The following is a 27,241-nucleotide window of genomic DNA, read 5'->3' as shown; positions in this document are numbered from 1 at the left end:
TGAAGTAATCCGCATAATTTCAGGAAACGTTGAAGTGTAGTTAGTTTCCTAGAAACGAGCTCGGAGGGGCATTTGGATTACCTGGATCGAGTGGAGTTGCAGCATACTTTGACTTATCTAATGACACCATGTGTCCCATTTTATGTTGCATGGAACCAGTGGAAGCTTCTTGGGGCCTCAGACGATTGTGCTGCTACCACCTTTTTGTTTTGCTTTCGAATATACTGCCTCTTGCCATTGATTAGACTACCAGAGATTTAACAGAAATCTAGTCAATTTAACATTCTTGAAGGGCTAGTATTCCAAAGGATGCATTACTGTTGCATCAATGATTAAAGCAGTCGACTGATTTAATGACCAAAGAGAGGCTGTGCATTTACCCCTATCCTGAGTTAGAGATTCCCATGTTGATCCTGGTTGTTGAAAATTTAACATTCGTTACCGACAGGAGAGCTTTAGTTAACAACCAAACATGTATTTTTCTAATGTATTAAATTTGACACAACCTTCCTGCTTCAAAGCCTTGATTTCTGCTGGGTGTTTGAAAAGAGTCGGCTGATTCTTTGGCTTGTTGGTAACACTTTAAATACACATTTGGTATATAAAAAGACTCGGCAGTGGGGTATTTTTTGTATCAATTAGTGGCTTGACATAATATGGAAAAAATGCAAGCAGTGGAAAAGAACTCATTTAAAGGTTCATAAGTCGAATTGTCAAATGCACCGCACTATTTTAATCTTTGAGATGATGCACTCGCCCCACTCCAACACTTTCTGCTGCTCGCCGGTATCAATGACGACCAAGAGATCCAACACACTCTTCATGGGGCTTCCAGCATTCACCAGGAGAAGAATATCTTCATGTTAATGACATAATATTGATTCCTGTGACAAAAGCATGACATATCCAGTTTCGGACTTGAGTGGGCATTGGGTAGTTGTAGCCCTATCTGCACACATCTCTGGAGTGTGTTCCTCCTGTGTGTGCGTTTGCATCCTGTTTGCGTTGCACGATTTAACTTGTCCACGCTCCATGCAGTGTCTGTGGCTCTGCCAGTCTCATAAAGTTGTCCTATTGGTGTTTGCATTTTCTGTATGTTTATCTCGCCTTCTCTCCCGCTCTTGTGCAGATAGCTCGTCCAGGAAGCCAAAGTCTAGTTGGGATGAGAGTAGACACGAGACGTATGGTAAGCGGAAGCAGCCCGTGCAGTTCTGCACCCTCCTGCCCCGCCATCTCCTGATGCCTGCCTGCATGCTCTTCTGCTGTCTGTATCCTGCTCTCCTTCCGCATGGATCCCCCCCCACCCCCCTGCAGTGTGGCCTTTCCATTGTGCAGGACGACGCATATGGGGCGGTGCTTTTAGCTTGGGATACTAACATGCACCCAAACATCTGAGCCCTGCGCCTTTCCCCTCTTATGCTGTCTTGTGTAGTCTTGTAATTTTTCCCTAGTGAAGCCCCTTTACCTGTAAAGTTGAGCTTATCTCGTTCTGTGTCTGGTAGCTGTAGAGACACAGAGGACCAAGCTTCAGTCCTAAATCTGTGGTTAAATTATCTGAATAGTTAACGTCACAAACTATTAGGTTGCATTGGTACTTAAATCCAAATGATCAAACTGCTCTATGCATCGAAGAGGAGACACCCATGCAGAATTACTGGGCCCTCGATACAGAACCTTCACATTCATGCTCCATGACCAGTTCACAAGCACTCCCCTCGCCATTACCCTGTAAATGCATGCCAGAACACTTGTACTTAAAGGGCGAGTAATAGAACTGAACTGCTACCGACCCATGCAGTTGATACTGAATAATTAGTGACTGATAATTGTGTGCTTTCCCAGACTAAATATATGGGCACTTTGACTCTTTTTTACTGTAAGTCCACATCTTTCCAGTGTGGCATGCACATTGTTCTTGCACATAACAGTGCAGCCAGGCCAGAGTGTACTACATTGCACCTTTCTAGACGTAAGGATTTGGAAGGAGTTAAATATATGGCTGACCAGAGTTAAAATCTACAGGTTGGAAGAGCAGAGGACGGAACTGGTGTAAGTACGCTGCGCTGGTCTAAGTGCCAGACTGGTGCATGTGGAAGGAATCCGTTGCAACCTGTGGTGGAAAGAGCACCGGAAAGAAGTTATGGACAGTAATCATCCAAAACCTAATGCTAATGTGAACTTAAGGTAGGGACTAAAAGGAGGAACTATTTAAAGGGAACACCATAGGAAGGAAATGAGTGCCGACGGGTGGCAATAGGATAACTTGATTAGCATTAATTAATAAAGCACACAATAGTCAAACTACATTTGACTTGTTTATTTGCTGGTCAAGTGTGATGATTCTTGGGGCTTGCAAAGCCACCACAAAGCCATGATGCAGCAGTTTGCTTTACTAGTGCAAACCATCCTTACAGTGGGAAAAAGCAAATCTTGCCTTTGTATTTGGTTAACTATCAGAGCCTCCTCATTGGCTTTTTCAGGCTCGCTTGCACCACGGGTAAACAATGGAAGTACAAGAGAGGATGGATGGATGGATCATCGCATGGAGCAGAGGACAGCTGGTATGATATCAGCAAGCTCTAAGGAAAATTGGACTTGTGCTTGAACCAGGGGATTGGAGATATAGCAAACATACTTGTAATGAGTTTAAAAAAGAAATGAATCAAGCTGAGCTAGCAAAGCTATCTCTTAAACTAACTTGGCAGTCTGTGAAAACTCTGTACACGAGTTTTGAAGTAGGTGATGGTTCTAATGCTAGATGGAGTTAGCTGAAGATTGCTAAGGGGTATCTGTTATCGCCAAAGAATACAGAGATGCCATTACAATGCTTGTATACTTCCAACAAGCGCAGTGCAGAGAAGACCAGCACCATACGTCTGAATACAAAACAAGCGTCGGTGTTGAAGGGAATGCAGGTTGGCATCTATCTGGAACTCTAAGGTGAGATAGGCGTGCCTTCACAGGATGCAGCAAGAAGGATAACGCGAATGCTAATGGAAAGGAATGGGGATGTACTTGGTTCACAGCAACACGAGGGAAGCAGTTAACCATTGCAAGAACATAGTTTAGTCTTTTATAATGGCAGCTCTCAGCTCACGCAAGTGTACAATTGGTAAGCAAAGTGCAAACAATGAGGCCCCCAACTGCTATAAAGTCTTTCAGTGGCTCGAGGGAAGAGAATGAGTACAAAGACCAGATGGCAAATTTTCTGGAAGGAAAATATATTGCATTCAAGTGTTTTTATTCAGATTTCATTAAGGTGATTGACTAACAAAAGCCAGGATACCTTGAGGGTTTAGAAGCATAGGGAACTGCAGACAGAAGCAAGCGTCGCCCCATGAGCTGGTAACTGCATCCTCATAATGTGGAAGCCAGCACCTTCCACTTACATTTGCACACATCACACTCAGTAAATATTGTAATTTATACCAGAGTATAGGGGTATAAATGTAATCAAGGGATCCATTTGTAATATGTTGAGTATGTGTCTTTGTGTGGCTATGTAGCAATGCCTGCAAAGTTCTTCTATAGAAGGACATGGCGTTCTAAAGTAGACTAGTACATCATCATCATGCCTGGTAGTGTATGCAGAGGCCACTATGTTCTTGACCATAGTCCTCATGAAGATTAGCGTCTTTGTTAGTATCCTTAGCCAGGAACTACTGTATACTTCTGCTGAAGAATGTTCTTCCCTTTCCTCCTTGGTGAGGGACTCCCGGACAGAGGGTCAGTATTTTATATCCATAATTAAAAGAACATTGAGGCCACATCAGAGTTAATGTTATTGGGGGCAATAATGCTCTCTTATGTAAACCATATGATATGAAATCTTTTGGGGATGTGGAGCCAGGTTAAAGCTCTGTAGTGGGTATCGGTTGGGTAAATGCGAGCCAGTGTTTACCATGTATGGATTGTATCACATGGATCTTCAATTCAAACCTAAAGATGCACGATTACTTGGCATTCCTGCATACACATATCTATGCCTTTGTTGGTCTTCAGAGCATTAAGCATTAAACTGAACATGCATAAGCAGGCTAAAATTCTAATGTAGCATTCACCATCCTGTGGTGTCATTTGACTGACAAGCAGTCTGCAAAATGAATAGAATTGCTCTGGGGTTGTCAGGATAGATGAGCAGGCAAGATATTCTATGACCTGCTTGGGAACATGCACACCCACCAAGACCAAATCTTATTTAATGGTTTATTGCTCCATCGTTGGATAAATGTCTTATGGATCCACCAGTCATACTAGTGCCTGGAAGGCCATTTGGCTTTTGGTGCAACAACAATGCTCACAAAATGAAAGTTAAACGTTGTTGGGTTGTTTTGGGTGTTTTGTTTTTCTTCGTAACAGCACTTGCACACTGCCGCAGATGTCCATTGCAAAATGTGGCTGCTGAAACCAGTAATTGGTTTTACATTGAATCACTCTTCTTTTTCTCAAGTCTCAATACTTTCCAGCTTTTAGTGTTAGTAATGCTTCCTTTCCAAAGTTTTTCCTGTGCATTTGCCAGGAATTCAGTAGAATGTCCATATTCTTTCAAATCTGGCCACATCAGTCCTTCCCCCTCACAGCAGCTACCTTTGTCCTCTCCTGTCCCTTGCTCCGTAGGAAGCAGCTGTTTGCTTTGGAATTATTGCTAGCAGTTGCAGAGTCTTGATATTGAAATGTTATAATAATCTTCCTTGCTGGTGGTTGAGCATTAACCCTCTAACTTTAACACTGGAACAGGGTTGACGAGGTGCTGGTGTTCCTTTTTATGCATTTGTTTCTTTTATCTCCTTATTAGATGATAGCTTGCCATATTGTAACAATTGCTGTAAAACTTGAAAGGTGTGCAAGTGTCTTAGCTTCGATACAATACACAATAGTAAATGAAGTGGGGGGGGGGCAGCCAAAAAGATGCGGTGTGGTAAGCATCTTAGCATGCAAGGTAATATCAATGTCTGTCTGACCTTTGGTGGCTAGTACAGGAAGTACTGGGGAAAAACAAAGTAAGAGGAGATTTCCACTCCCAGGAGACGTTAAGTGGCAAGCACTATTACCAACGGCACTCATATTGCATACAAGTAGTATTGGTAGGTGGTGAGCACTAGTGACTTTTGTAGGACTGGAGAGGGAGAGCAAGACATAAGTGACACTAGAGCAATACTAGTAAACCTGAATAAAGCCAGGAAGGAAAGGAGCAGACATTCTCCAATTTGGAGAAACTGACACCAGTGTATTACAGCATGAAGTAATGGCATAACCAAATAGACATAAAAGGGTGAGATGAGAGATCACACGCCAAGAGAATCAAGCCGACCATGGTAAAGCTATAATAATTATGTTCATGAAACCAGGAAACCTTGTTCAAACCACTGAAACTAAAGAGTTGCCTTTGGAACCTGAGAAACAATAAAATACCAATAGACTTCAAAGGGAATTAGAGGGGTTGACACACGCAACACTAAAGGAATCAAAGGTGTTGGGAGGTGAGGGGACATTACAAAAGTAGCAAAAGCCAGAAGAGTGGGCCGGAACACACTGAAGAACGAGGCAAGCTTAAGGGGAGAAAGCTGAAAACATTGACATAACCAAAAAACCCTATTTTAGATGCACAAGGTGAAAACAAAACCACACTGTTTCAAGGGAGAAGGCAGGATGCATTGACAAAACCAAGAAAACTGGCTTGGAAGAACAGGGGGCACTGGTAAATTCAAAGTAATCTAAGGGGAAGCTTGGGTTATACTGGTAGTACAAAAGAAACTCGAGGGGTTGGGGTTGAATAGGTGTTTCTGACAAAGCCACAGAAATCTGCAATGAAGCAGGATAAACTGGCTAAACTAAAATAAACCAACAAGACCTTGTCCCTAAAACAAGGAAGCCTAAGGGCAGGGACAGAAGACGCTGGCAAAGCATGTTGGTAAACTAAAAGGAAGAGATGGCGATGATGGGAAATCCATAGAAACCCCAGGGGACGTGCAGGAGACACTGCTGAAACCCAGGCTACTAATTGATGTGCGGAGAAGTTACACGTGAGGGAAAACCAAAGGAAAGAACAGAAGACATTGCAAAAATGAAGGAGTCTCTGCAGTAACCTAGGCATAACCTGCTGAAGCTGGTGCAGTGGCAGCCGATGGAGGCAAAGCAAGATGGGAGACCAAGAATGGAGAGAGAATTCCAACTGGGAGAGTATACTCCATTGGCAAAACTAATCGTAGTTGAAAATTGGACACTGCTATCAACATCAAGGAAACTCGGATGATAAGGACACTAGTCCCTGGTAATATTATAAATCCTTGGTTTAGAGTAGGGCACAAATAAGAGAAACACTGCTGTTAAGCCCATTTTTTTGCATCCTTTTTTGGATATACAATCACTGACTTTTTTGGGGACTAACACACCTGAGAAAAAAGGGAAACCAAGCCTCTCTTAAAGGTAAGTAACTTGCACAGATGGGCAAGTCTTTACTCCCAGGTAGAACTAGATGGCTGACACAAAGGAGCAATTAGTTCACACTGTTCGTGCTAGAAACTACTCTACATCAATAGAATGAAAATTATATACATTTGTTACAGATCTAGTTCATAATAATAGTATTACAAATACAGTTCATTTTAAAAAATGTCTAAGATGCCTCCCCTCACTCAACCCACTGCCTTTATTTAAGCTCACTATCTTGGATACATAAATAACCAGCCAGAGGATGGGAGCAAGTTATCCACACAACCTAGGAAGCAGGTAAAATTTCTCTCGGCTTGCCCATTCATCTAGAGTGTCCTAAAGACACAGCCCAGCCATGCTATATGTGGGAGGACCTAACACGTGTATAGGTAGGGGGAAAGGAGGTAAAGGGAAGTAGAAATTTTAACAGTAGGAAAATTAGTCTTACAATCTCTTAGGCTTACACTGACACCATGTTACTTTTGGCCCGGTAGAGCATAGTACTACATACAATACAAATGCACACATGACAACTAAGCATAGTGATAGAGGGTAGGAAACATTTCAAATCCTAAAGGCCTCCAACAATTAAAGATTCATATTTAGAAACAACCGTTGCAATATGCTTCAGGAAAAGGAAATGTTCACTGTCGCCTAAATTATACCTTCACAATGAGAGAAATGCAGATATGACTTTAAAAATACATTAAAAAATCAAAGGCAAGTCCCAAAATTCAAGTTCCTGGTCCGGCGCTCACTGAACCCTTTATGGATACAAGAAAAGTGTCCAGGCACAGGTAAGTACCCCCTAGTCACTTAAGGAGTCTTCCGGGATAGTTAAAATGTTCATAAGACTCTTTATAGGTTAAAAGTCAATGGACCATCTGCTTTAATGGAGGACCAGGGAAGACCCTTAATAAAGAGATCAAGGGCTGAGCCAGAAGCCCCAGAGGAAGATGCAGGAGGACCTCAATGTAAGTCAATGGGAAATGCTGTTGAGAACCACCTTCAGAGAATCTTTACCCTGGACCAAACAGACCCCTGAGGCAGAGTATATTTAGTAATTGCCCAACCCAGGTCCCAGACGGCAAGTGCTCACATAGGTAGCTTTGTCAAACTGCTCCCGCATGGTGAAATAACCTGGATAAGTACATGTTTCTTTCCTATGTGCCGTGTCCAGGATCCAGTGTCCAGGGGCTTGCACCCTGGGTCAGCAACAGTGCTCACCCAGAAAAAGAAATAGACATCCTTCCCATGATGTTGACCTTCAAGTCTGGAATGAAGAATCCGGTGAGGAATAGCCAGGAAAGATGAAACCTATGAAGTAGAATTCGAATGGATTGTGGCCTCCCATATATTCCTTATCCTATATCTCCCATATCCAGCTTAGCTGCTTCAGAGTTTTCTTTCCAACAGAGGGCTCTGCACATCGATGGCTGTCGACTCGATGTCCATCGGAAGCCTCCGTCTCGATGTCGACGTCACCAAGGTTATGTATAGCACGCACAGCGTCCGCTGCCTTCAGTTCAGTTTTTCGCACTAACGCTTTGGATACGGTACGCTTCGTTCCTTTGCAAAGTGAAATCTTAGAAACTCTTCAAGAAAATGGCTTAGTCATCGGCGTCTTCTACCCTGAAGTCGGTTTTCAAAAAATGCAGTGACTGCAGTTCGAAGATGTTACGGACACCCACAGAATATGCTTGCGGTGTCTGGGATCCACTCATCTTCATCAGTGTTAGGACTGCCTGTCCAAGACGCCAAAAGCCCTGAGAGAGCGCAGAGGGACACTTATGGCAGGTAGGACCCATAAATCCCCTTCAACTCTGTCGAAAAGACAGACTTCGGATGAGTCGAGAACTGTTTCTCCTCGCCGTAAGAAAAATAAACGATCCCAATCGCAAAGTGGTTCCCACCATTTGTCATCGTCTAGACATTTGAAGAAACTGCACCATTGGTCGCCATCTTCGACGTCTTAGAGTTCCTCTTTGGAACGGGTCGTATGCCCAACTAAAACTGCCTCCCCATATGAGTGGGATGTGTTTAGACTTAAAATAATGAAGGTGTTTGAGAATGTGGCCTTGACCCCCCCTCGAGTACAGTCAAGCCATGCTCCGGTCGAAAGACCTGATGAACATAAAAGCTGTGCGCCTTCGGACCCAGCAGGGGCAACTCATCGAGAGTGGTCTAAGGATCCCTCGAGCAAAAGTCCCTTTGAGGACTGAGCCGTCGGCGCCGAGAGACTCTTCATCAAGGCCATTGGCGCTGAAAGATGAGTCATCGGTGCCAAAAACTAATGAAAGTCCATCGACGCTTCGAGCTCCTTGATGCTACAGACGTCTAAGTCATCGACACCATCGAAGCTGTCGACAGTTTTTGCGATTTCGGCCCTTGTCCACCAATATTATGTCCTTCTCGTGTACTATGGAGAAAACATTTACACCTCTGCCTAGGGCTGATTTTTTTTCAAGTCACTTTCCTCATTTATGAGGACGGAGCGCCATCAGATGAGTCTAGACCTTTTGGCCTCCAGTATGTCCCGCCATCAGTCCCATAGGCCCTAATTTTTGAAGAGTCCAGAATAAAGGATCTTCAAGAGTGCCTGCATGATGCCAGTGGTTTGGCCACCACACCAGAGGTAGATTTTGGCAGATCAGATCCATCTGATCATGCAGAGGTTACCTACAGGCAGTTGATGTTGAGGGTAGTTGAATATATGGGATGGGCTATACCAAGTCCAGTTTTTGAACAAGATGACTTGACCGACATTCTGGACAGGGGACCTCGGGAAGACCCAATTGTTCCATTTCATGCAGCTTTGCAAAAGCGTGTAGCTACCAATTGGGAGTCGCCTGAACTCCATCCGACTGTCAACGAGAAGCTGACGTATCAATACATGGTGTCAAGCAGTGATCCCTATTATTTATCAAAACACCCAACTCTGGAGTCTGGTGGTACAAGCTGCCACCTCAACCACTAGACAAAATGCCTACCCTACTATCCCTCCCGATGGGGATGATACGCGTTACGATGCTCTAGCCCAAAATGTTTTTTCGGCTGGAAGTATGGCCATGAAGTCGGCAAATGCCACATGCACGTTTCACTCGCACCCTTTGGGAGTGTATATCCATGGCGGCTGACCACATCCCCGAAGGGGAAGAACGAGACAGGTTATTAAACAGTCAAGGATGGAAAGTACACTGTGGGAATCCCTCCAGGCTGGTCTTGACTCGGCTAACAGTATCAGCCGAGCAATGGTGGCTAGAACAGTTATGCGCAGGGTTGCCTGGTTGAGAAAGTCAGGACTTGCTCTGGACATACAATCCAGATTGCTCGACATGCCCTTTGACATCACTAATTTGTTCGGTGGCAAGGCTGATGAAAGTTTGGAGGAACTGCAGACTTCACAGGCAGCAGCCAAATCCCTTGGTGCTGTGATTAGACAACCTCCAAATCCTGGAGGGGTAGGTCATTTCGTCACTACTCCACATTTAAAAGAGGCAGAGGACAGCTAGTTCAAAGGGACCAAAGAAGATTTGCCCCTGGTGGACTGGGAAGAGGTACTAAAAGACCACCTCAGCAGCGGCTACTTTGCCATCAGCAACTGCGTCAGCCGCCCCAAAAACTCTGAGGACATAGTTCACAAGACTGCAGTGGGAGGGAGTCTGTCACAGCATCTCACAGAATGGCAGGCTATTACTTCAGATGCATGGGTATTGGAAACCGTTGCCCAGGGTTCCCTTTCTGAAAAAACCTGAGTCATCCACCGGGGAACAGCCCTTTCAAAGTTCCAGATCTGCTCCTTATGGAGGACATTTTAACGCTGCTAGAGAAAGGTGCTATAGAACCAGTAACTGTAGCGGAGAGGAACAAGGGTTGGTAATCCCCGTATTTTCCAATACCAAAAAAGGATGTAGGATCAAGACCCATCTTGGACTTAAACTTGAACAAGTTCCTCAGGAAGGACAAGTTCACGATGGTTACCCTTTCTCAGATCCTTCAGGCCCTCCAGCTTCAGGACTGGATGTTATCATTGTATCATAATGTGCTGATCCATCACAAGCACTGACAGTACCTGAGGTTCGCCATTGGCGGTTCTCATCAGTTTTGAGTTTTGGGCTGACCTCTGCCCTGAGGGTTTTCACCAAGTTAATGGCAGTAGTGGCAGCAAATCTCAGGAGAGGGGGTCACGGATTCATGTTTACCCCTACTTGGACGATTGGCTGATGAGGGCCAGTTCCACCGAACAGGCCCTGGTACATCTCGGCTCCACCCGTCACTCCCTTCAGACTGGGCTTCTCCCTCAACTTGAAGTCTCACATGATACCACCTCAAAGGCTCCAATTCATTGGAGCAGTCCTGCATGCATCCCTGGAAAAAAAGCCTTGCCAGCAGATGTGAGGGGTCAAGACTTTCTGCAGATCGTCACCAAATTCCAGAGTGCCCAGCGTCTTCCGGCCTTCGACTTGCTAAGGTTGCTCTGCCTCATGGCATGCTGCATTCTTCTGGTGCCAGAGCCTTGCCTGAGAATAAGATCTCTCCAATGGGCTCTCAGGATTCAGTGGTCTGAATTCTCAGGCAGGATGCCAGACCTCCTACAGATTCCGAGCAGTGCCTCACAGGACCTTTGGTGGTGGGCCTAACAGGAGAACATTCTAAAAGGAGAACATTTTTGGCAACCATGGCCAGAGATAACCGTAGTGACGGACGCCTCACTCATGGTGTGGGGAGCCCACGCCAACAATCTGACAATCAGCGGTCGTTTATCTCCATCAGAGTTCAAACTACACATCAACCTTTTGGAGCTGAGGGCAATCAGACTAGCGCTGAAGGCCTTTCTGCCCTCTGTATGGGGAAAGAATGTCCTAATAATGACGGACAACACTGTGGCCATGTACTACCTCAACAAAAGAGGTGGTGTAGGGTCACTGCCACTTTGCAGAGAGGCAATTCAGCTGTGGTACTGGGCAACCAAAGAAGGGGATCTCCCCATCGACAGTTCACCTAGCCGGAGTGGAGAATACAGTGGCAGACGCTCTGAGCAGGCAGAGCACAGTCTTCCACGAGTGGAAACTAGCTCAGGAAATCCTTCAAGAGGTCTTCGCCCTTTGGGGAACCCCTCAAGTGGATTTGTTCACGACCAGTGTCAACTGGAAGTGTGAACTGTTCTGCTCCAGGAAATTTCCCCCAAGAGGAGCTCTAGGAGACACGTTTGTGGTGGACTGGGAAACTGGGAATTTCTACTCCTGTACGTGTTTTCTCCAATCCCAGTCATTCCTCAAGTCATCAGGGGGTTGAGAAAGTTTGGGAAATCCATTATCCTAATTGCTCCGGATTGGGCCAGGAGGATGTGGTACCAGACTTTCTGGACATGTCCATCTGCCCTCCAATACGTCTTCCACAAAGAGAGAACCTTCTCTTGCCAGAGGAGGGTCGGGTTCTCCATCCAGAGATCAAGACGCTCATCCTTCACGCATGGTTTCTGAGAGGCTGAGATACAAAGATTGGGACCTCCTTGATGATGTAATGGAGATTTTGCTTTCAGCCACAAGGCCAGCAACTAAGTCTTTGTGCCGTTGGAACAAATTCTGCAGCTGGTGTAGAGATAAGAATGTTGATCCATTTACATGTAATACACCTATGGTGTTCTCCTTTTTGTTACACCTAGCTAATCTGGGGCTCCAGATTGGTTCTATTAAAGAAGATCTTGCAGCGCTTTCTATATTTAGGCGCACTTCGGAGGATGTTTTTTTTTTACCTTCAAAATCCCTCTAATAATACAATTCCTAAAATGATTGACAAATGTTTTCCCCTCCAATCCCTTTTCAAGTCCCGGTTTGGGATCTCAACTTGGTGTTGAAATTCATGTGTGGTCCTTTCGAGCCTATACACTCCTGTCCTTTGAGGCTGCTAATCCTAAAAACCATCTTAGTAGCCATTACATCTGCCCGAAGGGTGAGTGAGCTTCAGGCTTTATCCTGCACGCCTCCTTACACTATTTTTTATAAGGACAAGGTGAAACCCACCTTTTTACCCAACATTGTTTTTGAATTCCATCTGGCTCAGAAGATAACATTACCATCATCTTACCCTCCTCTGCACCCTGGGAAGGAAGAGGAGAGGCTTCACAGGCTTGACCCTAAACGTGCAGCAAGCTTCTATATCACCAGAATGGCAAAAATGAGATGACATGACCATTTGTTTGTTGGCTACTCAGGCCACAAATTGGGTACGGCCATCACTAAACAGACATTATACAGATGGATAATACTGGCCATATCTGAAAGCTGCAGACTGGCAGGAAAAGATCCTCCAGAAGGCCTTTGGACTCATTTGACCAGCGGCACAGCGACTTCCTCTGCATTACAGAGGTGAGTACCAATAAAAAAAATGTGTGCGGCTGCCACATTGTCGTCTGTACATACTTTCACCAAACATCACAGTTTGGACTCTTCCTCAGGCCGGGAAAACCTATTTGGTAAAGCAGTGTTGCATTCCGTGCACACAAACCCATGAGAACTATTAAATGGTTATAAACATTCCGACTTCCTCCTCCAGAAATACTAGAAACTGCTTTGGGAGTCTCATGACATAAGGAATATGTGGGGGGACACAATCCATTAGAAGCACAAGTTACTTAACCCAGATAACGTTCTTCCCACGTATTCCTCATCGCCCCTCCAAACCTACCCCACAGTAGAATTTCCTTTGCTGTTACAGTCTGCGCTCTCTCAGGAGGAGTAACTGTCAGGTATGGGATAAATCCTACATTTGTAAAAACGGAACTGAAGCCACCGGACGCTGCGCTTGCTATATATTCCTTCAGTGATGTCGACATTTAGACGGAGGCCTCCAAGGGACAACGAGTCGATAGCCATCGATGCACAGTGCCTTCTGCTAGGAAAATAAATCTGAAGCAGCTAAGCTGGATATCAGAGAGATCATAACATAAGGAATACATAGGAGGAACATCCAGTTGCAAGAACGTTACCAGGGGTAAGTAACTTGTTCTTCTTGTAGCTCCGGGCATAAAGCAGGGTGGCAGCTTAGCAGAAAACTGCTGCATGAAAGGAATAACAGCTGGAGATGCCTTCAAATATCCCAAGCAGCAGTTCAGGATGGTTGTTGGTGTCCCAGCATTCTTCTAGGTGATGGTGGTGACCTATAGTCTAATGGAAGGTCTTGGTTGTAAACAGCAGAAAGCAATGGTAAACAGCCCAGAAAGCAAACAGTTTGAGCATGGAAGGCTCAACCCTGTAGAGGAGGTAAAATAAACAGGAGAATTCAGGAAGCCCAGACTGGACCTCCAGAGGCAGAATGCCCCAACCAGCGTACCTATCCAGTATGGCCAAGTAAGGGTTACAAATATCTGTTATCTGTGGGGAAAACGGTCTTCAGCATGTCTGTAGGCCAGGTGCTTCCAAGTAAGAGCAACGCAGGGACCTGCCATGATCTTAAGTACCACTCCAGAATGCGGCTGGCCAAAGGCCATCACAATCACTAGAGAGGGGGCTGGGGCAAAGGATTGGATGACCAACTGTACTGGTTTTTCAGTCGGACTGCCACTCGGTCTAAACCTCCCCCACTGGAAGAGAGAGTAAGAGCCCAGGGACACATAATGGCTTAAACCAGTTTAGGCTAATATGGAGGCTATGCGGACTCAGAAAGAGCCAACATGGTCAGAATGGCTATTTTGCCTCTTGGCTGCCCTGTACAAAGGGGACACTAAAATATAATATGGAGAGAAGTGTTTCAGAAAATATTTTTTTTAAAAATGATTTGCTTGTTGTTGTACTATTTGCTTACATACTTATCTAATCAAATGTTCTAAACATAAAGAAGTGCATTGGTGACCCAGAGTCTACAAAAAAGGTACAATGGGCTATCAATGCAGTAAAAATGCTTGCACCTCTTTTGAATCAAAACTAAACTATTGCTGCCACCAGCCTACTCCCTAAAACCAATTTAGGGTGCTAAAATCGCCCGTGGGAGTGTGAGTTGGGGGCGGCCAATAATAGATACCTAAAGTAAGGTAAAAAGGGTTGCAATGGCAGGGAGACCTCTGGGAAAATCAGTCTGAACATCAAAAATAAGCAAGTGATCCAAAAAAATAAAGGGAAAAACAAAGTTGAGGGGCCTGAAAAAATGGCTCTAGAATCCCAAAAATAGGAATTGTTTTAACTAGCAAAACCAAAGTAACACTTGTATGAGAGCAGATGGTACAAGACCAAATAAGGATCCCCAAGGGGAGAGGAAGGGAGACACTGACACATCCAAGGAAGCCCCATGGGTGAGAACAGGGGACACAGACGGAAACAAAGCAAACCATAGGGTTGAAACATGGTGCGGGGAGTTAGCCAGAGGCATAGAACATGTATACTTTAGGGAGAGAGCGGGACATAGCAGCATAACTAGTGAGATGGTAAAGACAAAATGAAGGAGAGCAGGAGCTACTGACGAAGGGCCTAGAGTGGTAACCTTGATAGGATTGAAAGGATTATGCAAGTTACTGGGAAAAGGGAAACAACATTCTAGAGATGGCGGCTGTCGATACTGGTCAACGAGGTATTGTTAGAGATGCTAATGAAAGAAGTGAAATGCCTGAAAACTGAAAAGCTTTTGTGAAATGTATTTGAAGGCGCAATCTGAGACTTTGGTCGAAGAGTCTACAAATGTGTGCCGATTCACTTGTCACCAGATGCTGGCTTGTCACCAACACATTTATTCATTGACATTTATTCATTCCTTTTTTCATGATTTTGTTTTTAGTTTCATCGTCATTGAACTTTATTTTGGCTATGAAGCCATACAAGTTTGACAAGCACACAATTCAACAGTGCACAAATACAAAAACGCCACACACAATTTTCCTGTGGGAATCCAGAAGAGGTAATGACCGCATTAGAGTAAAGACAGTTCTGATGCTTGTTAATCTGCTTAGAATCTCATGCTTTGTGTATAGTCCGACATCCAGTGGTCCGTGCGGAGTATTGCATCTTGTCTTTAGAGATTCGAAAGGGGACGTCGACAAGGGCATGCCTGCAACACTATCCTATCGTGATGTGTAGTGTACCCAAAATCACTCGCACGTCGAGGTCCCTCAGATTGTTTTTTTATCCGCCCAGTATACTGGTTGCCTTAAGCGGAGCTCGTCCAGAGACATTGCAAATTGTTCCATCAACCTTTGGTCGAATATATTATGATATTTCAGATCACCCTAACCGCCCTTCCTTTCGACTGCTGTTCCGGATCTCTGCCAAAACCTCCAATGGATCTTTGACAGACGGTGATCCAGTCGGCGCTGTTGACCACGTGGCCGGGCCTTCCAGCCGGCCCACACAGTAGGGAGAGCGGGGTCGCGGTGGACATTCCTGTAAAATCTGAGAATGCCTTTCCCTTTCCTTCCTCTTTGGTATTTGTCACTTTCCCTATCCTCAGCTATGGATAGCACTCTATTGAGGTTTTGCCCCATTTGCAAGGGCAAATTTCCTTAAAGAGATGAGCATCGATGGTGTAACCGTTGCTTGCCCCTTGATCACAACGGAGGTTGTGCGGCTTGCAAGCTCCTCTGTCCTAAAACAATGAAGGAACGCTGTGTCAAGCGGTGGGCGACCTATGGGATGTTGAAGGCAGAGTCATCTCCCACTGCTGCAGTGTCCAGTGCGATGAGGGCAATAGTGACGAGCATACCTCCGACCCGGAGGTCGTTGACCGTTCTACAGAGCGCTCCCGCTCCGCGTCGTCTGTCCCCGACCCCGCCAAGCACAGCTCAGGCACTGCTATGGGGAATATACACCCCGGCGACAGACTAACATTTGCAAATCACTAAACACACAACCCCCGGCCAGTCTTCGACAAAGTCAAAAGACCATAGCGCCAACGGACACACCGGAGGTTCCGGACGTGCCCGCCGACCGTTATGATCGGCAGCCCTCCCCACAGCCACATATGCGCCTAGCAACCGGGCACTCAAAAACAAAGAGCGCTACTCCCCAATATTCCAAGTTCCGTCGAGATGCTTCATAAGAAGGTGTCCGCCGACAACAAGGCCCCAGCTCTGCCGAAGAAGGCATCCTCCGGTGACAAGCCCCCGGCTCTGCTGAAAACTACACAACCGCAGGCCGAGGCTGTGCGTATCCCTTCTGCGGAGGTCGTTGCCGAAAGCATTGCAAGAATTGTTTCAGCCGACGCTCATAGGAAGTAGTCAAACGATTTGCAGAGGCCTATCGAAAAGGCCAAGGATCTGTCGAAATCCAAAGATAGTCTAGGGGGAATACCGGCACCCTCCGCCAAGTCTAAGAAGCACAGGGACACGCCACCTCTGTCTGTCCCCGGGAGGAGATTTTGGAATGCAAAGAAGGTATTTCTATGGCGTTGAGACAAAAACCTCGACGTTTGTCGGCAGAGGATAGTTTACAGGAGCACTTTCCACCTCTAGACCCCTCTGGGTCTTCTGTTTGGATTAGGGAAAGATTTGAGGATTGTATGGATAGGCTTGACAAGTTTGTTACCCTCTCAGAGCAATGCACCCCCAAAAGACCACGGGAAGAAAGCCTTTTGGACCCTGTGGCTAAATTTCCAAAACTCTTTGACCTCCTCTCAGGAGGAGGATGTGTACAGGTATGACCTCACTGAGGAGGAAGTACCTGCAGACACTCGGGATGAAGATCATTTCATCGATCCTGAGGATATGCATGACCCCATAGAGGGATGGGGGAAAACCCGGATATGGGTGACCCTCAGCCTTGGCGGTTTCCAAACCCTTCACCAGATCCTGATGCCCTGTGTTTGGATTCCCCCCAGACTACTCCCACTAGACAGCCCTCTCCAGTGGACCATCATATGAAGTTTAACGCCATGTTGTGCAAAGCAGCAGAACATTCCAAAATTGCCACCGATGAAGCTGTTCCTGAAGCTGACTTGGTGGCGGATATTCTTAAAGAGAAGCCACCGTTCAGCCAGGCTATTACTCTCCTCAACTCGATTAAAAAGCATCTGGCTCCCTTGTTAGTAACACCTGCGCTGACAAGAGCAGTTAATCCGAGGATAGAAAAGCTTTTTCGGCCTTGCCCCTCTCATCCCCTTTGTATCAGAGGTCACTCCACCTGAGACTCTCGGGTGGTGACCACTACAAGGAAAAGAGCAGGGGTTCCCCTGTCAACCCGGGGAGGCACCCCCTCGCAAAGAGTGTAAAAGACTCTACGCCCTAGGAAAGAGGATCACGGCTGCAGCAGCTTTTTTTACACGCATCGCTAAGAATACCACCTTGTTAGCCAGCTAAGCGGACGCTCAATGGGCCTTGCTACAGGAAGGCCTGCAGGAGGTCCCTGAACCTCTACGGACCCGTCTTCTGGCCATGGTAATCGAGGGCAGACAAGTATACTTAAGAACATTTTGGATTACGCTGAGTCAGCAGGTCGTTCTTTGGCTCAGGGCACACTTCTTAAGACACGTGTGGCTAAGAAACTCAGGGTTCAAGCCAGAAACGCAAGCGTCACTTATTAATAAACCCTTGGTAGAGTCCAACCTATTTGGAAGAGCGGTAGACGAGGTTCTCGATATCGCAAAGGAGGAGCACGACACCCTGAAGACGCTAGATCAAATCGCACAAAGACCCTCCACAAGGAGAGGATCACGGTCCAGGCGCCTTTTTTTCGTGGCCAACGCTTCCCTCAACGCCAGTACACCTCTGGAAACAATTGGTCCTCTCCACAGGGAACCAGCGGATACACCACCCAGTATCCCCAAAGGGGTCAGCGTTGTGGGAAAAGAAGGAACTCTACTCCCAGAGGCTCCCCGGTCTCAACTTAAAAATGACCCGAAGATTCGGATCTCCTCCCATGCCTCCCCGGTCGGGGCCGCTTAACATCATTCCTTCAGGCATGGGAGGGGATAACTACAGACCAGTGGGTGCTGAAGTCAGTGGCCCACTGGTACTGTATAGAGTTCAGCCAGTCCCCAACGTTCAGACCTCCATGCGCAAGATGACTATCACCAGACCATCTGCGTATCTTTCTTCAAGAGTTCAAGACACTACAAGAAAAGGAAGCCATAGAGGTTCTTCCACTTTCACAGGTAAACTAAGGTTTGTATTCAGTGTACTTCCTTGTACCCAAAAAGGATCTCACCATTCGCCCTGTATTAGATCTGCGCCCAGCGAACAAATTCATAAAACCACAAATGTTCTGCATGGTCACTGTGCAGGAAGTTATTCCTCTGCTCTCACAGGTGATTACATGGCAACACTGGACATGAAAGATACTTACTTTCATATTTCAATGTTGCCGGCACACAGAAAATACCTCAGGTTCATGATACAAGACAAAGACTATCAATTCAAAGTACTACCCTTTGGCATAGCCTCTGCACCAGGGGTATTTACAAAGGTACTAGCAGTGGCAGCAGCAGCACACCTGCACAGGCAATCCATCCTGGTCTATCCTTACCTCGACGACTGGCTCATAACAGGGAACTCTTACGAAACCTGTCTGTCAAATACCCAAAGAACAATAGATATTTTATTCAGTCTGGGATTCTCCATCAACGAGAAAAAATCCAGCCTAGACCCCAGTCAGGTCAAGCAGTTCATAGGGGCTCTTAATTCGGACAAAGGACGGGCTCGTCTTCCCCTCCAAACGAGAGGGTCGAAAACATGCTGTTTCAAATCCCTCAATATGTAGCCAGTAGAGAGGTGACGGTATGCAAGGCTATGCGACTGTTGGGAATGATGGCATTTACTTGGTTCCTCATGCACGCTTGCGCATGCGTACAATGCAGGAGTGGCTCAACAGTCAGTGGTGTCAGGCCAGTGGACAATGGGCCGATCTAGTGGTTGTCTCGCCAGCCCTCATTCTTTCGCTACGGTGGTGGTCGAGGGACAAACTCTTGAAGGGGAAATCCTTCACCAACCCCGCAGTGGAGACCACTCTAACTACAGACGCATCTCTCACAGGGTGGGGAGCTCACCTGCTTCAACAAACCGTACACAGTTTGGTCGTCAGACATAGCATCCAACCACATACACCTGTTGGAACTATTACCAGAATTCAAAGCACTGAAAGCTTTCCAGACACAACTGCAGGGAAAGACGGTCCTGATCCTCACAGACCGCACCATGGCCATGCACTATCTGAATAAACAAGTGGGCACTCGCTCTCCATGGCTGTCCAAACTGACTCAGAAAAATTGGCAGTGGTCTCTCAAACACATGTTCCTGTTGTCACAACATGTTCCAGGGGAACTCCATCTTCTGACAGACGTACTCCGCAGAGATTTCCCACTACCCATGGAGTACGAATGGCGATTACACGAAGACATCGTCTCCAACGTTTTTGAAGAATGGGGCTTCCCAGAGATCGACTTGTTCGCAACTCTGGAGAACGCTCAATGCCAAGATTACGCCTCCAGGTACCCCCAGAACCGTTCCAAAGGGAATGGACTCTGGATAACGTGGTCAGGGAAATTTATTTACGCTCCCCCCCCAATCCCCCAACTCCCCCACTCAACAAGATGGTGCACAAGATGCACCAGGAACCAGTCACGATGATATTGGTGGCCCCCATGTGGGCCCGCCAACCCTGATTCGCTCATCTGATGGAGATGTGTCTATCTCCTATGAAACTGCCTTGCCCGTACAACATGTTGCAAGACAAAAGGGAGACTCTTCACCCATGCCCGCAGACATTGAACTTAGCGGCCTGGCTCCTGAAGTGCTAGAGATGTCTGGACATACTCAGGGAGGCAAGAAAACCTAACACTCGATATTGCTATTCCAGTTAGTGGAAGTGGTTTGTCATCTGGTGCAACTCTGAGCATCAACCCTATTGACTGCTCTCCCACACATTGTTTTGTACCAGACTCATTAACTTGACTCGGGCCTGGTCTTTAACTCTCTAAAGGTTCACTTAGCTGCTCTTTCAGCCTACACTACATCACAACCAAAGGTGTCGTGGTGGAAGATACCAGTTATTAAGGCTTTCATGGAGGGAGTAAAGAGAATTCACCCTCCCATTTCAAACCCGGCTCCCGGATGGGACCTAAATGTGGTGTTGACTAGACTTTCCCTTCGAGCCCATGCATAAAGTGAGTCTTAAAGATCTCACCTGCAAGACTGCCTTTTTAATAGCTAATAGAGTAAGTGAAATACAAGCGCTCTCAGTTTTAGACGCCTTTGTAACAGTTCAGAGAGAAGGTGGTTCTGCGCTCACCCTAGGTTTGCGCCTACATTCTTTTCAAAGTTCCATGTGAACCAATCCATACAACTACCAACGTTCTTTCAAAACCCTTCAAACATGGGAGAAAGAAGCCTGCACACACTTGATGTACGCAGAGCAGTCATGTTTTACATGGAAAGAACTTGACCATCAGTTTTTGGTTTCAGTGGCAGCAGGTAGAGGAGGAGACCCGGTCTCCAAATCCACTACCTCTAGGTGAATTGTCAAATGCATCACACTCTGCTAAACTCTTGCTAAGCGAGAACTGCCCTTCAAGCCTAGAGCACATTCTACTTGAGGCACTGGGGCTTACATAACATTCATTGCAATGTTCCCCTTGAGTCCATTTGCAAAGCGGCAACCTAGAGTTGTGTAGACACCTTTACAAAACACTATTGCCTAGACACTCATACTAGTTCTGATTCTCAGGTGGGACAAGCAGTACTAAGACATCTTTTCACTACTGTTCCTTCTCACAACCCACATCCAACTCCGGGTACTGCTTGCTAGTCTACGCACAGTATGTGATTCTAAGCAGATTAACGAGCATCAGAAGACATGCATTACTTACTTTAAAAGCATTTCTCCAGCATGTGGTCTGGCATGGATTCACATGCTCATGAATATTCCCCGTCGTCAGGCCGGGAATCCTCGGTATAGAAAAAATCAGTATCAGTTTCGTTTCTGATCTGTCTTTCTCAGTAGTAACCAATCACTGGTCTCTGGGTCATACTGCCCCGAGCCAAAGACTGCCCTCTCCCTAAGCCCCTCCGCTGGCAGCCATCCTCAGATTTTTACTGGATGTTCAAGTTTTGGGAGTCCTCGTGCTTAGCTCTCGAGCTTTTGCTGCGTTTTTGCGCTTTTTTTCAGGAGATTTTCTCATTTTTTTCGGTTAAATAGAGCCTCAAGCTCCACCGTTTCTACTTCCGATCAACGGGGATCCGTTTCGGAGTTTCTACGCCCCTCAAGGATGAAGATTTCGTCGAGTTACGCTTTTGGAGGATTCCAGAAGTTCCGAGGCCTACCCCGGACATGGCCCAGGAAAAAGGGAGCTCGACGCCCAGGAAGCTGTTCAGGACCTGCCCTGGATGCCAGCTTCAGAACGTTTTCAAGGAGGACGAGCATTCGTTATGCCTCTTCTGTCTCCATGAGGACAAGACGCACAAGGAAAAGGACTGCGCGCTTTGTGGGAACATGTCGGAGCGGACCATGAAGGATCGCCACCTCCGTCTCGCCAACTGGCTGGAAGGTAAGAGCCCGCCAGGCGAGAAGAAAAAAGTCAGAGCGGTCTTCTAAGTCCTGTGAGGGTGGTCCGGCGACGGGGGCCCAACAAAAGGCCAAGTACCGCGAGTCCGCGGGCACCGGGAGCGCCGAACATCGGGCTCCTTGCCTGCCAGGCAGGGTGCATCCTCCCTGGCGCCATCGACCACGAGCCAACGCTCTGGCTCGGGTAACAGGAAGTCTGAGAACCCGGCAAAGCTTCTGGAGAGGCCCCGGTCGATCTCGAAGATTCCGGCAGAGGGGGAGCGAGGCTCGGACCCCCCCCCCCCCCCCCCCCCAAGGTGAAGGCCCCAGGCGTACAGAAGGTGACGTTGGCCTTAATTCACCCTGCTAAGACCTCGATTGAGGATGTCGCCGCGGCCCTGGCTCAGCCTGTGGAGGCTACACCAGTGGAGGCGTCCTCAGGCACCAGAGTCTCCCTGCCACCGCAGAGGAAGTCGTCTTTCAGGCCCATCGAGAAGACCCCCACGAAGTCCTCATTGGAAAAGGTGGGGGAGGGGTTGGTGGCCGTCGTGGATACGGACACGACCTCTGAAGAGGAGCTCATCCAAGTCGTGGAGGAGGCCCAGCCCATCGGGAGGGATCCCGACGAGGGCGACGGTGATGCAGATGAGGCTCCTCGAGCCCTCGCTACCGTCGTTTCCGGCGCCGCAGGACACCTCAGCGGCCATTTTGTCAGCCATCCAATCCTTATGCTCGGAGCTAAGGACTAGGTTGCCCCTTCCCCCGACGGAGGTGCCTGAGCCAGACCCGACAGAGGAACCAGAGCCAGGACCTTTGGAGAGCCCACCACTTAAGAGGAGGAGGACGCATCCTAGGCCTTCTCTCCCGCCTCTGCGGCCTTCTCTGCCTTCCCCCCCCGGTCCACTACCCACAGGGATGATACAGGCATGGGTACGACGACGGGACGTGTCCCCCGTCGCCCCCTGTCCGGGCGTCCTCGCCCGACGAGATTGGATCCTTCCATGCAATGATTTCCAGGGCATCCAAGCTCTTCCAGCTCTGCCCCGAGGAAAAGGAGGAGGGGTTCCTTTACCAACGGCGCGAGGCTAAAAGGAAGACGATCCTTGCTGTACCGCTTCTTGATGACATCTGGGATGAGGGGCTCGCTCTCCTCAAGAACCCTGCCACGGCTCCTGCGAAAAGGGACCGGTACGAGAAGAAGTACCGGGTCCCCAACGCTGCCCCCTTGTGCCTAAGGGCGCAACCTACCCCGGACTCGGTCGTTTCGGCGGCGGCCAAGAAGAAAGCGGGGGTGTGCATCGGCATCGACTTCAACCTCCCCTCCGGATGGCGAGGGTAGGAAGCTTGATGCGATGGGACGAAGGGTCATCTCATCTGCAGCGATGACCATTGAGGCGGCCAACACCCTGGCCATCGTAGCCCGCTACGACAGGGAGTTGTGGTTCAAGATCGCCCCTCTGTTGGACTTCCTTCCAGATGCCAAGAGGGCTGAGGCCCTGGAAATCTTGCAGGAAGATGAGAATGCCTCAGACCACGCCATTACGGTGGCTACGGACATCGCCGACACCGGTTTCCATCAGTTGGGCAACGGCGTTTGCCTGAGATGACGAGGATGGCTCAAGGCGATGGATTTCCGCCAGGACGTTCAGACCAAGGTTTTGGACATGCCTTTCGATGGGAACAACCTTTTTGGTAAGGCGGTTGATGAATCCCTTCAGCCGCTCAAGACGGACACGGAGATGGCCCGTGCACTGGGTATGCTCCAACAGCGACGGCCGTCCTTTCGGAGCTCCGGAGGCAGACAGGGTGCCTCCAACGGAGCCGGCAGCAGCTCCTCCACGTACCGTCAAGCGGCAAGGTCTTCGTCGCAGGAGGCCTACAGGGGAACGCGGCAAGTCAGGTGGATCCCGCCGTCGTCGCCAAGGTGGTCAAGGAGGCAAAGCGGCCTCCAAGCAAGATTGAACTGACCGTTGGGTCGGGCCCCCGCCGAAGCACCCCGGTGGGAGGCCGGCTGACGAAGTTCGTCGGCGTGTAGGAGTCCATCTCCCCCGACCGTTGGGTGCTGGACGCCCTGGCCCTGGGGCACGCCCTTGAGTTCCAGAAGAGGTGCCCCTGCATTCCTCCCCTGGCCAGGAAGGAAGATCACGTCCCTCAACTGCTGTTGGCAGTAAGGGCGATGCTCAGGAAAGGGGCCATCGAGCTTGTCCCGAAGAGGCTTCGGGGCTCCGGAGTTTACTCAAGATACTTCCTTGTGAAGAAGACAGGAGGATGGCGTCCCATCCTGGACCTGCGACGACTAAACAAATACATCAAGGCACAGAAGTTCTGGATGGTCACCCTCCAGCACGTGCTGGGACAGCTGGAGGAGGGCGATTTCCTGTTGTCGTTGGTCTTGGAGGATGCTTACTTCCACATCCCTATTCTAAAGACACCGAAAGTTCCTCAGGTTCGTGGTGAAAGGGCGGAACTACCAGTTCAAGGCCCTCCCGTTCGGATTAAAATCGGCACCAAGGGTGTTCACCAAGTGCCTAGCACCGGTGGCGGCGCGGCTGCGCCTGCAGGGAATCCACGTCTACCCCTACCTGGACGACTGGCTCATACGGGCAAGGACAAGGGAGCTCGCCGTGTAACACACTGCGAAGATCGTCCAGCTGCTCACGGACCTGGGGTTCTCCATCAACTTTCCAAAATCCCACCTGGTCCCGTCGCAAGTCGCCCTGTTTCTGGGAGCACAGCTCGACACAGTGGCGCGGTGGGCCTCACCGTCGGAGGAAAGGATAAGCACCATCCTAGGAAAGGTGCAACGTCTGCTGGCCACGGACGTGGCCAGAGTGAGGTCTATCAAGTCCCTCCACGGAATGATGTCGTCCTGCATGCATCTGGTGCCCCACTGCAGACTTCGGATGCGGCCCTTGCAAGAATTCCTCGACGCCCACTGGATCCAGACGACGGGCAACTTCGAGGACAGGATCCCGCTCGACGAAGCGTTCCGTCAGGCAATACGATGGTGGGGTGTCCACGTTCATCTGACAGCGGGAACAGGTTTCCTAGCCCTGGCCCACCAGGTGACGGTGACAACGGATGCCTCCCTGGAAGGTTGGGGAGCGCACACCGGGGGTCTCCACGTGAGAGGCCTTTGGCTCCCGGAGGAGAAGACTCTCCACATCAACATCTTGGAGCTCCGCGCAATGTTCTGGGCCCTCAGGTCCTTCCTTCTGTCCCTCAAGAGCAAGGTGGTGAGGATCTTCACCGACAACACCACCACAATGTTTTACATTCGGAAGCAGGGCGGAACCAGATCCCCTGCCCTATCCAAGGAAGCCCAGGATCTGTGGCATTGGGCCGTCGCCCAAGGGATGTTTCTGGTACCCTTTCATCTGGCAGGGATAAAAAACACCATCGCTGACTCACTCGGCAGAGAGCTGCGCTCGTGCCACGAGTGGGAACTGCGCCAGGATCAAGTGGACCGACTCTTCTGACGATGGGGGCAAACCCCAGATCGATCTCTCTGCGACGGCGGCAAACTCGAAGTGCCGGAGGTTCGCCAGCAGGTTTCCCCAACCGAGGAGCATGGGCGATGCTTTCTCATTCCCCTGGGACGGCCTGTTCCTTTATGCATTCCCGCCGTTGCTACTCCGGCTCGTCAACCAGCTCAAGAGGTCCCGGTGCAGGATGATCCTCGTCGCACCGGCGTGGCCGAGGCAGATCTGGTTCCCGGACCTTCTGGACTTGTCAGTCTCCACACCAGTCAAGCTGCCGACGGACATGGATCTTCTCTCCAGAGAAGGAGGCGCCATTCTTCATCACGAACCAGAGTCGCTGAACTTGCAGGCCTGGCTCCTGCAGCACTAGAGTTTGGAGGATACGACATCCAGGCCGACTGCAGAGAGGTTCTTGCAAAGGCCAGGGCATCCTAAACTCTCGTGCTACGGACATAAATGGAAGAGGTTCTCTGTCTGGTGCCGTGCACAGAAGATTAACCCTCTGCGGATTATAGCCCCTCAAGTATTGCCGTACCTACTGTCTTTGGCCAAGGCTGACTATCTCACGCTTCCATCAAGGTACATCTGGCTGCCGTCTCACGTTACACCAGAACTACGGAGCGGGCGTCCTTGTGGTCTCATCGTCTGGTGAAGGAATTTATGAAAGGACTGTTCCGATCATTCCTGCCGGTGAAGGCCCCTGCCCCGGCGTGGGAGCTCAACGTGGAGCTAACTAGGCTCATGGTGAGGCCCCATTCGGTCCTATGCATTCGGTGCCGTTGAAGTTTCTGTCATGGAAAACAGCATTCCTCGTGGCTATCACCTCAGCATGACGAGTGGGAGAGATCCAGGCCCTGTCTTGCAAGCCTCCATACTTGACTTTTCACGACACAAGGGTGGTGCTGAGGACGCACCCCTCCTTCATGCCCAAGGTGCCGTCGGACTTCCACCTCAACGAGCCCTTGGTGTTGCCAGTTTTCTTCCCGTCGCCTTCGTCGCCGGCTGAGAGGACTTTGCACTCGCTGGATGTAGTTAGAGCGCTGAAGTTCTACGTGGACCGCACGAAGAGTTTTCGGAAGACATCACAGCTGTTTGTGAACTTTGTTAATACAACATTTTTTATTGTTTTTTCACATAAAGAAAACATACGTCTCGCGCAGCAAGATAAAAGTTATGTCCCTACCCCACCCACCAACAAATGCTTTCCGCGTACCCATTACAATAGAGCTTCTTAGCACTGTCAATTGCCTTTGTTGTGCCAATAGAGTATGATTTTACGATTTCTGTTCACGTCCTTGGGTGTCATTCCGCTTCCGGGCGGGGGCCACCTTTCAATGTGCATCTTCCCACTTTTGCCAAATTTTTGGGCCTTTCTCAGGACATCTCCCTGGCCGTGTAGACTCTCTTTTCCATTGCGACACAAATGTTCACGTCCGTGATCCATTGTTCATAGTTTGGTGCCGTTTCAGAGCCCCAGAGTTGCGCTATGTTCCTCTTGATTAACGCAGTGGTCGTGAATAATAGCACTTTCTCGTAGCGTGACAGTTCACCCTCATCATCTATTCCCAGTAGTAACAGTTTTGCGTTTCTATGGATTGTTCTACCCAGTACTCTTGAGAGATCATCGCAGCATTGCTGCCAGTAATGTCGGATTATGGAACAGTCCCATAGTATGTGATAGTATGTGCCCTCGTCTCGTTTGCATCTCAAACAGGTTGAAAAGGAAATCTTACCCCATTTGAATAGTGCCACCCTCGGGTAATATATTCTATGCAGTACTTTAAGTTGGATCAATCTTAGCCTGGAGGAGATCGCTGTTTCTCTGGGGAACATCAGAGCAGTTACCCATTCCTCTGGGAGTATGTCACCTAC

At 48.5% G+C, this 27,241-nt stretch overlaps 1 protein-coding gene across 6 annotated transcripts in view; it reads left to right on the top strand.

Annotated features, from left to right (window-relative positions):
* ARHGEF12 (Rho guanine nucleotide exchange factor 12) overlaps positions 1-27,241 on the top strand; it is a 1,284,704-nt gene that overhangs the window by 260,669 nt on the left and 996,794 nt on the right. For 4 of the 6 annotated variants that reach the window (XM_069614338.1, XM_069614337.1, XM_069614335.1 and 1 more), the window contains exon 4: positions 1,130-1,186. The exons of the other annotated variants lie outside the window; for them this stretch is intronic. In XM_069614338.1, the coding sequence (XP_069470439.1) occupies positions 1,130-1,186 (57 nt within the window). The remainder of the gene's footprint in view (positions 1-1,129; positions 1,187-27,241) is intronic. 6 annotated transcript variants of the gene reach the window in all.

Source organism: Ambystoma mexicanum, chromosome 9 (assembly GCF_040938575.1).
Source record: "Ambystoma mexicanum isolate Mex_15411 chromosome 9, UKY_AmexF1_1, whole genome shotgun sequence".
Taxonomy (NCBI): Eukaryota; Metazoa; Chordata; class Amphibia; order Caudata; family Ambystomatidae; genus Ambystoma; species Ambystoma mexicanum.
Note: the sequence above shows the minus strand (reverse complement) of the source record. Positions and strands in the feature narration are given on the sequence as shown.